Source organism: Arachis duranensis, chromosome 4 (assembly GCF_000817695.3).
Source record: "Arachis duranensis cultivar V14167 chromosome 4, aradu.V14167.gnm2.J7QH, whole genome shotgun sequence".
Taxonomy (NCBI): Eukaryota; Viridiplantae; Streptophyta; class Magnoliopsida; order Fabales; family Fabaceae; genus Arachis; species Arachis duranensis.
In genome coordinates, this window is record NC_029775.3 from 113,868,906 (window position 1) to 113,882,518 (window position 13,613).

A 13,613-nucleotide genomic window follows, 5' to 3' on the forward strand; every position below is an offset into this window, starting at 1 on the left:
CGGTAATACCATGAGGATACTTCTTGTCTTCTAGAGAACATCATCTTCTCTCATAGAGAGAGCAACCAGAGATCTTCTCCTTCAACGCCTTGTGCAAACCTATTGTATCAACACATCCTTGACTTGTACTTGCCACAAGTCAAAATTGATTCTTCCATCAAATTTCTCTATTTCAAGCTTCACAGCACTTGAATATCCTGACATTGTTGCAACCGTATACTGGAATAGTATAACTCAACTGTAGACCGTGCACTAGGAAGGGTCTCCAGGAAAGAGAGGTGGGTCACAATGGACACACTTAAATACCAAGTCTTTCCTTAGCCAGAACCTTTTCCAAACTGCACTCTCACAGAGTCACACTGCCTTCCAGCAACAACAACAGCAACCAAAGATCAACCTCAAGCTACAGGACAAAATTCTTTTCTGATGTGGAAGGTCAGACTAGGCTGCAACCACAGAGCATACTAAGAATAAATCCCACCGAACCGAAGCTCTGATACCACTTGTTGGGAATAAGACACCATTCCCCATTGAGAAAACACCTTTGACAGAGAAATAAAATAGACACAATCACAACACAAGAATTTAACGTGGAAACTCCAATTACCGGAGAAAAAACCACGGCCGTTGTCAAATGACAACCAGAGAATATCACTACCCAGTACACCCACACTCTCTCAAAGCAAATATCTAATTACACCTCACATCACTCTCTAATCAAAGAGTACAAAGGAAAAGAAAAATCAGATACAAGCTTAAAGTGTTTCCGACTGGTGCAAAAACAAATGGAGAACTTATCCTCATATTTATAGCCTAGGCCACCCACTCCATTTGCTATCCTAAGCAATGTGGGACTAATTCAACCAAATCCTAACAAAAAATTGGTAGGAGTTAGTTGAACCCCCTCTTGGTTTCCTAGCAGAATTGATATAATAAGCAAACATTATTTTTTGTCCAACATTTGTGGACCGTGGTTGGAAAAATCACTGGGGGAGTGAACATTGGTTAGATGCAACTGAAAGAATGAAAGTTCAAAAGTAATCGTCTGGAATCATATAACAAAAAAATGTCAATTGAAAAATAAGAAAATGCTCTTAAATACTATTGTTCAATTTTCAACGTCTTTTTCATTTTAATCTAAGCTTTATGAAAAAATCTTTTTCAACTACATTATGAACCAACTCAAGTCAATTTCTTGTATTTTTAGTTTTAAAATTTAAAAAATTAAGAATAGTGAAAATTGTTTTTTTTTTTATAACAAACTTCCTATTTTAAAATTAATTAGCTCTAATTAACCATACTCCTAATTAATTTCTTAGCAGAACCGAAGCTTTATATATTCATAACGAGATAATGATACAATCATTTTCACTGAATACAATAACACATAATGGAAGGGGAAACAAAAAGAATACATGATGTCGTACAGATTGTAAAGCTTGTATCAACAAATAATTATTACAAAAAGTAGATATATATTTTTTGTTGTTTTTTTTTTATATATTTACTTACTTGCCATATTATAACTCAGAATCCAAATTCAGAAGACTTTTTCACCTTCGTCTTGCAAGGCCTAAACCATAAATATAAAAATGTTTTGTCCCGTCGGGACATCCGATAAAATTGGAATTATGATAGCTGATTTAATAGATGATGGACTCTAGATAACAAGACGAAGGACTCTAGAAGTCTAACTACACTGCCAGAGCCCAGAGGCATGAGGAATAGACATAGAAGTTCCTTGGAGGATGTTTTTTTCTTTTTGGTCATGCTTGGAGGATGTTAAATGGAGCATTGAACCAACCATCTCCATTGGCCCAAGAAAAATCATATGATAACAGGCCCACACAAAATAAGCAGCATTCTTCCTCCATATTTTATTTCTTGCCTCTTATTTTCATCACACGTTATTTTCCATTCTTCAAGAATTGATGATGATTCTTGTATTTATACTGTAACAAGACAGAATAGTAATAAGAAGAATACACACAATACAATTTTCACTTTCCTGTGTCTCTGCCCAGTATTTGTTATATATGGATGGAGACACACGATGGTTGTTAGTTAGCAGGTCAGAATAATGAATTTGAAGCAAATATGGATATTGAAAATTAATTTAATTAAGCTTAGCTTTTATTTTAAAAAAAAAAGCATACATGAGGTATATATAATACAAGCTAAGGACCTTCACAGCTGCCTACACACCATTTAAGAGGGGGAAAAAACCGAAAAAGTAAAAAAAAAAAAACACACACACAAATTAAACAAAGAAAGGTGAAGTAGTAATGATGTGTTCCAACGCAGCCATTATTATTATCATTACAAAAGCACACCCAATTCTAAGAAGATTTGTTCACTTGCGGCGTTGGACTGCAATTGGACTTCTAACTCTATGCTTTCCATCTGTCCAAATCACTTCACCAAATTGGTATTTATAAAGTTGACTCACACTTGATGCCTGCACAATCACCTTATATGTCTTCTTTTCATTAATTTTTGTAAAAGTTAAGGAACTGGGAACAACATTAATTTTGTATCCATCCAATCTGGAACTTGCATTGTATGTTCCAGGGGGCCCCACATTGGTGAGTGTACGAGTAACCGTTACCGCACTCAATTTAAGATCTGGCAATGTGATTGAAGGATAGTTTAAGTCATTTATACTGTGAGTTCCTTTACAAACAAAAGTGTTGTTGAAATTAAGTGCTGAAACAGCTTGTTGGTCGTATCCTGAAGCACATAAGAAGTTCAAATAATCGTTAAGGTGTAGATCATAAACAAGTCCAGGGTCAACTGCAAGGTTAGGTTGCACATGTCCTGAGCCATAAGCAAAAGGAGTTGCTAACTCATTGTCAAACGCATCTTGAATTGGCTTGTTCGTGTTGTCAAGTGTGGTTGCTGAAAGAAGATAAAAAAATCTTGTGAAAATATTACATGCACAAGCCTTTGAGAAAGATAATTGCAGAATAGATATATTGGGTACCAGTAGTCATGATTGCGGATTTAATGGCTGCGGGACTCCAATTAGGATGAAGAGTTTTGACAAGTGCAGCAATACCAGAAACATGAGGGCAAGACATAGAAGTTCCTTGCAGCACATTAAATTGAAAGCCACGACGAGTATCCACTAAGAGGCCAGAGGCACTTGCGAAGAGTGAATAGGCAGCAAGTATGTTTACTCCAGGTGCAGTCACATCAGGCTAGATATATAATAACTGATTTAGTAATTGATTTTTTATGTATATATGATATTTTTACATACATGTATGCTGTATATACCTTGAGTATTGATGGTTGAATCTTATTGGGTCCTCTAGAGGAGTAGGAAGCCATAACTGGAGCTGGCTTCCTTCCAATCACTGTTTTGGCTTGGGAGAGCCTTACTGTGGTGGGCGGGGTCGGCGGGCTTAGAGCTCTGCAATGTATATATCACAACAGATCTTAGCTTCTTTGATGATGTTAATCTTAATTACAGAAATTTAATTAAATGGGATGAGTATAATTAACAATTACGTAGTAGTTATGAGATCATAATTGGGCTTGCGTAGTGGTTGAGAAGAGGTAGGTGGAGATGGAGGTGGTGGTGCATAGTCCACAGTAGTCAACATATGAGCCTCATTGGTAAGTGTTTTCCCCTGTTTCTTTTGATTTTGCAACAACATTCCCATTGCACCTGCCGAATAAGCTTCGAAACCCTCACCAACGGATTTTATATTCCCTCCTCTAAGGCAATTCACCACTTTGCCTTTAACTTTTGCAGGGTCAAGTGTTCCTGCCTTACAAAGTTGACTGAACAGACAGGTATTTAAACATCTTAGAGCAAATTAAATTATATTATTGCTGTTATGTACGATGCGGTTCAGGTTCACTTTGTACTTACGCATCTCGAATTGTGGCATTGGCATGTTTAGCATCGGTAGAAGAGATCAAAGAAAAGGCTTGGTTAGATTGTAACATTACAGAAAGACTCCCTCCCTAAAAAAGAGATTTTAGCCTAAATTAATCAATCTTCTTGAGATTGAAACTCAGCTGGCCCTACAAGTTAGTTCAAGGAGTGGAATTTGTAATAACATACCGTGATTTGTTGACCGTTATCAAGGGTAATGGTACTGCTGAAATCTCTATCGAGGGTGCTAGCAGCAACGGTGAATATCCATGGAGCTCCATTGACAACAGTTGCAGGAGTTGGGCCATCATTCCCAGCAGAAGCAACTAACAAAATATTGGCAGAAATTGCATGGAAGGCTCCAAGGGAGACAGCATCAGTGAATATATCTTCTGGGCTGACAACTTGGCGGCCACCGGCGGAGAGGGAGATGATATCGACGCCGTCGGCTATGGCTTGGTCTATTGCTGCCAGCACATCAGCTTCATGGCAACTGGCAGGATCGGTTATGGACCAACAAACCTTATAAGCTGCAACTCTTGCTCTTGGGGATCCTCCCTTTGCAGTGCCGTTTCCAACCGCAAATACGTGTGCACCGGGCACGAAATTACCACCGGCGGTTGATAGTGTGTGGGTACCGTGGCCTTCGAAATCACGCGCTGTATGCAACTTTGGGTTCAGCTCCCCAACACTCGCTTCATAAGCATTGCTGAAGTATCTTGCTCCAATAAGCTTCCTGTGTATTTGTTATTATTCAAAAGGTTTTAAATAATTAAATGGGATATTTTTATTTTAATAATTTTTTTTAAAAAATTTCTAAAATTATTTTTATTGGATATATTCGTGAATAATTATAAGTATAAATTATATTTATTTTTTTGCAAAATCTTTATAAATATGAGTTTAAATTATTACTGGCCAAAACCGATAATATTTGCGCCATCTAGCATTATTCTATTATATTTATTTATCTAAAAATTTTAACGTTTAAAAGTGATTTTATAATATAGATCATCATTATTAAAATCGAATCATCAATTGAATCAACTAATTTATTGGGTCACTAAATCAATTGTCCAATCAACCTAGGAATCCTTGGTCGAACCATATGATAGGTTAATAATTATATAAATATATAAAATTAAAATCCAAATAATGAAAAAATACAACATTATTCTCTCTGTTTGGTAATCGGCTAATCGCTGTACATCAACTCAACATTCTGAGTCACACATATAGGAACAAATTTGATATGTAAATATTTGTTTTAATTTATTTTATTTATCCTAACAAACCGTGTGATATTAAAACAAGAGGAGAAAAAACAAAAACAAAAAAAGAAGAAGGAAAATTCAACCTTGCTAATAATAATGAATGCTTAGTTGCTTACCATTGTTCCATGCATATGGATTTCTGTAAAGTGTTCTTCCATCACTATTGATTCTAAAAGGTCCCAATTCTTCCATTGCTCCAAACCCCAGAGAAGAGCACCCTGGCCCTGCATATGCATTTTTCATGAACATATTATACATTGCCAGTTTTAGAGTGATATAGCTGTTATTTTCATTGATCTATCCCTCTTATAATTTTTTAAAAAAACGCTTAATATATGTATTTGTTAACAAATTTTATTATAAAATAATTAAATTTTAAAATTATCACTTTAACAGAAGTTATTCTTTTAGATAATAAAAAAATTTATCTGTCGAATAAAATTAATTTTTAAAAACAAAAATTTATTAAAGAAAAAAGATGTATAGATATATGTATTTATTAGTGTTAATATTAGCTTAGCTTAACCAAAAATAAGTTAATTGTTAACCTGTTGCAAGGAGATTTTCTAGAGCCAGGGAGGCTGTCTATTTGACAAACATTACCCCCACGCCATTTGGAGGGGACAGAGCCATATCCTTTGTCACTGAAGCTTCTCGATTCCGGCCATACCCCTACACAGTTAACCCATATTATTAGAATTTTTATATATTATTATAGTGGATATTTTACCATAATATCTTCGTATGAAAATCATATATTATCGTAAGATAATTCAATTAAATATATTAATTTATCTAATAATACATATCATGTGAAAATATTACTATTAGAATATCTACCGTTAATTATTCTTAAATTAAAATTTATTACACTACCTTTTACTTGTTAGTATTCGTTGTCCTCCGTCTTTTTTTTTTTCTAAGACACAATAATACAGAGAGAATCTGGCTATTAGATTTTGGTATTTTGTTGCTCATACATGGGCAGCCTCATGATGATATCTTTTATTTTTGTGCCAACAAAAGGACACTTTTTTCTCGTTTTGTTTCTTTTACATTTGTTAAAGGAAAAATGTTTGTCCACTCAGCTTTCTACATCATTGACCATTTGACCCAATAATATACATTATTCTTAAGCGAATCCCATGATAATATTTATTATAAAAGACTGTTAGATAAACAATAAAATTTATTATTTTTAGTTAAATGATTAATAAACATTTTTATACTTAATTTTAAATATTAAATTTTAATAATATAAAAGTTAGAATATAATTAATTGATATTTTTATTTTTATGTATATTTTTTTTAATTAAAAGTGAATGACAAAAAATAAAAAATATATATTTATCTTTGTACCATAAAAAAATTTAAAAGAAAGATATATATACAAAATAACCAAATATCATTAAGTACTTAAAAGTTAAAACAAAGACAATCAATAAGAATACTTTTTATATGTTGTGTGACCACATAATCAATCCACTTTTAAACTTTCATATATTGGAGAAGTTTAATTTGGTAAGAAAAAGTATCTGGAACCAGCCAAAAAATAAACAAAACAATATTAAATTAATTAATTTAATTTTTATTTAATTTTTAATATTTGTTATTAATTGCCGTTTTGAATGAAATTTTTCATTGACTAATAAATTTCAAATTCCCAATAACCACTCCTGGGTCACGGAACCCTTTCAGCAAGCCCGATTCAAAATTCATTTTTCTTTTGGTCAAATCCAAATCAAACTTTCTCTTTCATTTGGTGGCACAATTCATCGTTACACTAAATATTATTGACGGCACCGATTTTAAATTGATTAAGAAAACCTAATTAAAACCTATAAAAACCTTCCTCTTTTCTCTCACATTAACCTATCCACCTCCAACAAACACAAATTCAAAAAATATATAAAAGAACATCCATTTAATATGAAAAAGAAATATTCTGATACTTAATAGAAAAAACATCCATATATATTAACTCGTAGAGATTTTGAATTCATCCAAAAATATTTGGCTAGATTTTAGCTGATATGCTTTTGGTTCCTAGTTTTACTCATTTGGTAATTATCATCGGTAAACAATGTTAGATTATTCTCCTTTCGTTTCGTTTCAAAATATCCATACTAGTATCTACCCATCCTTAAAATTACAATGACGTGCATATATAGAGTACAGTAGTACTAGTAAATATATAATGGATAACAGTTAAGATGCATCTATATATATTTGCCTAATTTATTAAAATGAGATAAAATTTAATATTTAAATTAAAAAATATAAAAACAAATTATTTTTTAATATTTAAAACTTACTATACAAAATAACTTCGACAATTTGAGTACCAAAATTACAGCCACCACATAATTCGCCAACAGTTAATTATAAGCACGTACCAGTGTCAATGTTGGCGATGATTGTATTTTCACCAAATCTACCCTTTTGCCATGCAGTGTTCTTAGCATTTCTGCGAAGTCCAAGAAATTCCCAAGACCTTGTTGTGTGAAGTTTGTGCTCCTTGCTCAAGAACACCGACACTACATTTGGTTTTACTGTATGACAGCAACAAGCAAATATTATTTGTTGACAGTGACCGTGCAATTATATTAATTACTTAATGACAAAAACACTTGATGATCGATCTCACTGGCAATAAGTGCTGCTTCTTCCTCTTCAAGTAGCGCGGAGAACCCATTGATGTGCTTATTGTATGAGTATATCATCACTTCTTTCGCTTTCTCATTGCTGTCCAAAGAATATTCTTTTTTTATTTAATGCTATATATAGCTTTTAATATAGAGCAATGCTAGGGGCCAGCAATTTTTGTGATTGATAGCTATCAAATAGCCATCAATGATGATTTAATGGTGTGAGATTGGTGTGAGATTTTATCCAATGACTCACCTTTTTCTGTTGGTTACATACTAACCAAAATTCAATAAAATTGTTGTCGCTTAGACTTTTCCTTTAATATATAGAAAATATAAGCCATGCATGCTTTAATTTATTTGGATACCTTCCCAAAACTGAAGCTAGTAAATCAAAGTGAGAATTTGTGGCAGCTTCCATATCAAAAGAGGTAGGGCTTGGGCCATGAGAATGTGCTCCCATGTATACAATGTAACACTGTGTGAATGTAAACAATAATTTCAAAGTGGAAATCTCATCATCAACATATAAATGATAAGAAACAAGCTAAGCATAAGTAAATTACCCTTTTATTACTTCCATGGACAGCTTCCAGCAAGAAAGAAGAAAGAAGAAATGATGAAACAACAATTCGAAGGTAAAGATTACAATTGTTCATGGTTCAGTTTCCGAAGAATTGATTGCCACGCATATCTAGCTAGCTAGCATGCTGCATATATATATAAGGGCTTTGTGGCCGAAACATTTATTCTTTTCTTTTCTTTTTTCTTTCTTATTTATTTATTTATTATTTTTGGATGAGACTAGCATCTTTAACTTCTTCAAGTCAAAAAGTTAATCACACACACTTGAAAACTCTAATTTATCTTCCCTTCTTGGTCACCATGGCAAAAGGTTTTTACACTATACAAGTTTAGCATCTCACATGTCTAAAAAATTAAAAGCCTATATAACTTATAATAATGTGAAACTTCAAATTATCCATGACACAATCGTTACAAAATAACATGAAGAATTATGTGACAGGTTGTCCACTTATCCGTGAGAGTTATGTTACGTATATTGCATTCTATAGGATAAATACCCCATGGATGCTTAACAAACACTTTTAACACAAATTTTTTCACTCATCTTCGGGAAGTAGTGCTTAACACAATGCAACGTTGCTTTTGAGATGTGAGGAGCCATATTCTCGACTTTTTCTTTTTTGTTTTTCAATCTTTAAAAAAGTTCACTCTATCGGTCTATCCACTTTAATTTACTTTTCCAATCTTTTTATTATATAAATAATATTATATTGTGAATTGCACGTTTCATTAGTTTAATTACTTATTTTGACAAAAGATACCTTTTAAATAAAACACAATAATACTTTGATTTAATTAATGGTTGGTAAGGGAATTCCATAAATATCCTTTTTTGTTTTTTTCTTGAAAGAATAGTTCCATCATTGTTTGTTGGAACTCTTTTACGACTGTCATAGATTTGGAAAAAAGTTTTCTCTTAGAATTTTAATTTTGATATATTATTGGGTGACTAAGATAAAGACGCATATTTCATCTTTTGCTAAAGATGTTTTTATATTGTGTTTTAATTGATTTCTGTATAATTTATTCGGTATTCCTCATCACATATTATTAAATTTCTCAAAAGATTTTTTTTCAATAAAAAACATTTAACTTGGCAAGCCTCTTAAAATGTTTATAAATAAAAAAATAATTAACTTTTATTCGTACAATATATAAAATAATTACTATATTACTATTATATTATAGATTAAGATTCACTAATTTAATTTTTCATTTCATTTTTTATATCAACATCAGAAATAAATTAAATTTTTACAACTAAATGTAGTGTAACAAAATATATACAACATTAATTACTTCTTAAAAAATTCTAAAAAAATAGTTTCTTTTATTTTAGTAAAATAACTATTTATTAAAGTAGATAAATTAATTATTTTCTTCTTATATACATTTTTTTAAGACATAAAAATAATTAATTAGGACATTGATTAAGATAATTAAAGTCACTACTTTATTAAATTTTTAATTTAAAGAGAAATCCTAGTTAATTTTGGTATAGAAATTTTGAATTTGAAAAAATTGATAAAATTATGTTGAATTTTAATTTATTTGATTCTCATTTAAATTAATCACTACATAAGTTAAAGTTCTATTTTGAAGTTATATTCGAGCTTTAATCTGATTTTTAAAGTTTCAATTTATTTAGTTTGATTTTTTAACTTAGGTATCCGTGACTCATATATTAGAATTTTAAGTGTTAGTTGAAAAAAAAATTCAATTGTCACGTCAAATAGTCGCTAGAACGTATAATGTAGCAGTCGTTAGTCCATCTCAACATGTCGTTAACGATTTTGTGGGACAATGACAAAAATAAGATCAGGAACCAATGTGAGTTATAACTATTAAGTTGGGAGACTAAATTGAATAAATCAAAATTTTTTAAATTAGATTAAAATACGTACGAACATAATTTTAGAGACCAATAAGTATTATCTCTTTGTTGACAATTAAGTTTTTTTAATGGTAATTAAGATCTAATAATGGTTTATAATAAAAAAAGCATTCTTTTGCAACAATGAACCTATAATAGTAGTTAGGGGTGTTCATAGATTAGATCATATCCATAAATCCATAGTATTTATCCGTATCTGATCTGTAATTTGTGGATATGATTTGATCTGTAAGATGATCGAATTAGATCGAATTGGATCCATACTCTAATCAGATAGAAGTAAATATGTTTAAAAGAGTAAACAAAAAAAATTATTGACTTTTTTTATAAAAATAAAATTTTTTAATATTTTTTATTTTATGGATATATTTGATATCTGATCCAAACATAAAAAGTGCGAATATCGAATTTGATCTAATGAGTTTAGTGCTTATTGGATCGAAATTTTAGTCATATCCGATCTATGAACACCCCTAATTAACAATAATAACTAAAAAATTATAATGATTATATTTTTAACTAAGAGAAAGTGCCAAAAAAAAGTACTAAATATAAGAACATTTAATCAAATATTAAAAAAAATTTACTTTAAAATAATTGGNAAGTAACCTTGTGATAAACCCCATTTGTAGGGTTTATCTTGTATTGATTTTAGAGGATTTTATAACCTTTTACCCACATTTATTCAATAAAATAGCATGATTTTGTATATTCTCCTTTAATTGTGCTCAAGAGTGAAAACATACTTTTTAGATCTTAAAATAGCTAAATATAATTTACCTTGATTCCATTAGATGTCTTGATATGTTTGTTAAGTGATTTCAGATTTAGGAGGCAAATATTGGATCAAGGGAATGAAGAAAAAGCATGTAAAGTTGGAGAACTCATGAAGAAATGATGGAACCAAAAAGCTGTCAAGTCTGACCTCTTCGCACTTAAACAACTATAACTTGAGCTACAGAGGTCCAAATGATGCGGTTCTAGTTGGGTTGGAAAGCTAACATCTGGGGCTTCGAAACGATATAAGATTTGCCATAGTTGCATCGTGCATAGGGGCGCGCACACGCACGGTACGCGGACGCGCCGATGGTGGCACATGACCCACTTAATGCAACACGTGGCCAGCGATTTTAGAAGCCTTGTGGGCCCAATCTAACTCATTTCTGATGCTATTTAAGCCAAGGATTGAAGGGGAATCAAGATACTTTTCATACTTTTGATCATTAGTCATAGTTTAGTTTTAGAAGTAGTTAGAGTTAGAGAGAGAAGCTCTCTCTTCTCTCTAGAATTAGGATTAGGAATTAGGGTTAGATTAGGATCTCATAGTTCTAGGTTTAATTCAAGTCTCCTTCTACTTCTACCTTCAATTGATGATTGCTACACTTTGGTTCTTCTCTATCCCTATTCTCCTGTTGTAATTTCTCTTATTTTGTTTCTAGATTTTGTAATTGAGATATTCTTGTTCTCTTTACTTTCTTTCAATAATGCAATTTGAGGTAATTCATGATAATTGTGATTTCCTTGATTGTTGTTGTTAATTTTTTGTATTCAATTGTAGTTAGAATTTATTCTTGTTGTGATTTGCTATACTTTTCTTTTGTGCCTTCCAAGTGTTTGATTAAATGCTTGGAAGAATGTTAGACTAGAATTTCATGTTCCTAGTTTGAGAAGGTAACTTAGGATTTCTTGAGTCACTAGTGTCCAATTGATTGATAGTTGATAGCCATTAACTCTAGCCTTCATTAATCCAATTAGTGGAAAGCTAGGATTTATGGACTAGGATTGATATAACTCACTTGACTTTCCTTTGTTAATTGATTTAAGGATGACTAAGTGGGATTAATCCTTGCAACTACCATACTTGTGGCTAGTGATAATGATGAAGACCATTGACAACCAAATCTTGCCAAGACCATTTTGTTAATAAAGTTTTCATACCATTTACTATTCATGTTTCTCATCTAAAACCCTAAAATAAACAAGTCCGTAACCAATAACAAGAACACTACCCTACAAGTCTTTTGAGAGATGACCCGAGGTTTAAATACTTCGGTTATTGATTTTAGGGGTTTGCACTTAGTGACAACCAAATTTTTGTATGAAAGAATTTGTGTTGGTTTAAAAACTATACTTGCAACGAGATTTCAATTGTAAAATTCTAAACCGTCAAAAATCAAATCATCACCTTGTTATCGATTTTTGTAGTGTTAGCCCTCATATTATCAATTTAATTCATATATAATTCGAATGATAAATTATTTGGTCACTAGCTTTCTTTTTTAATGTGACATACTTGTTTTTATTATTATTATTATTATTATTATTATTATTATTATTATTATTATTTTGTACATTAAAAAATAACAGGCCAAATTATTGCCATAACATAATAAAAGTATGAAAATTTATCATTTTTCTCTAATAGAGGAAACAAAATTCTTTTCAATAGCTAATTTATTTAATGTTTAGTAGAATAAAAATAAATTTTATTAGAATAAATTTTAGTACGAGTTTAATATTTTTATTTATCATAAAATATTTATAGAATTATTCGTAGATAAATTTTGGAAAAAAACTATGATTTTTAATTTTATTTTTAAATAAACTTTATTTTTAACTTTAAAATAAATTTTATTTTTATTTTTTAATAATATTAATTTTTTATCGTATATAATTATTCAATTATTTTTTAATCATATATAAATAAATTACTCTTAATAAGACTTTTTTGTGTTATTCAATTATCTTTTTTAAAAAATAATTAATTATTAAAATAATTAAACTTTTCACAACAAAAATAATAAAAAAAATTATGAACGAAAATCATCCTGATAATTTTTTGTATTTTTATTCATATTTTAATATAAACATAAATATAATTTAATTATATTATTTATGAAATGTGACTATAGATGTAGATAAAATTTAGTTATATTACTTATATATAGTTTCATTGTATTGTATTGCTTATAAAGTTAGATTATAATTATGACAATAGAATTGTTCTGGTATTTTTATATGTGTGACTAATTAGTGGTGTTAAAATATTATTCTTAATTATAAATAAGGTTTATAATTTAAAAAATCAAAGACTCAATTAAAAAGATACAAAAAAATGATGTTAAAATATTCTAACTCTTTAAAATAAAAATATTCGAAATTTAATTAAAAATTATTTAAAATTTAAACTCAATAAAAATTTATATTCAATGTGTTTTGTATTAAATATATTTAATAACCTATTATATCATATTCGTTGGAATTAGTTTTTATAATGTTAATTTTTTATTACACTTTATTAGAAAAAAAACATCTTTTCAGA

General features: G+C 30.2%; 1 protein-coding gene across 1 annotated transcript; it reads right to left on the minus strand.

Moving 5' to 3' along the window:
• Positions 1 to 2,111: 2,111 nt before the first annotated feature.
• On the minus strand, positions 2,112 to 8,494 carry LOC107486053 (subtilisin-like protease Glyma18g48580). The gene is made up of 11 exons (XM_016106593.3): positions 8,376 to 8,494; positions 8,178 to 8,287; positions 7,809 to 7,906; positions 7,558 to 7,713; positions 5,709 to 5,832; positions 4,076 to 4,622; positions 3,881 to 3,975; positions 3,514 to 3,789; positions 3,280 to 3,415; positions 2,984 to 3,200; positions 2,112 to 2,898 (listed from the first exon to the last, which is right to left on the minus strand). Exons 1-11 carry the CDS (start codon positions 8,466 to 8,468, stop codon positions 2,354 to 2,356), a joined length of 2,397 nt encoding a protein of 798 aa, XP_015962079.1. The 5' UTR covers positions 8,469 to 8,494; the 3' UTR covers positions 2,112 to 2,353.
• Positions 8,495 to 13,613: the final 5,119 nt, after the last annotated feature.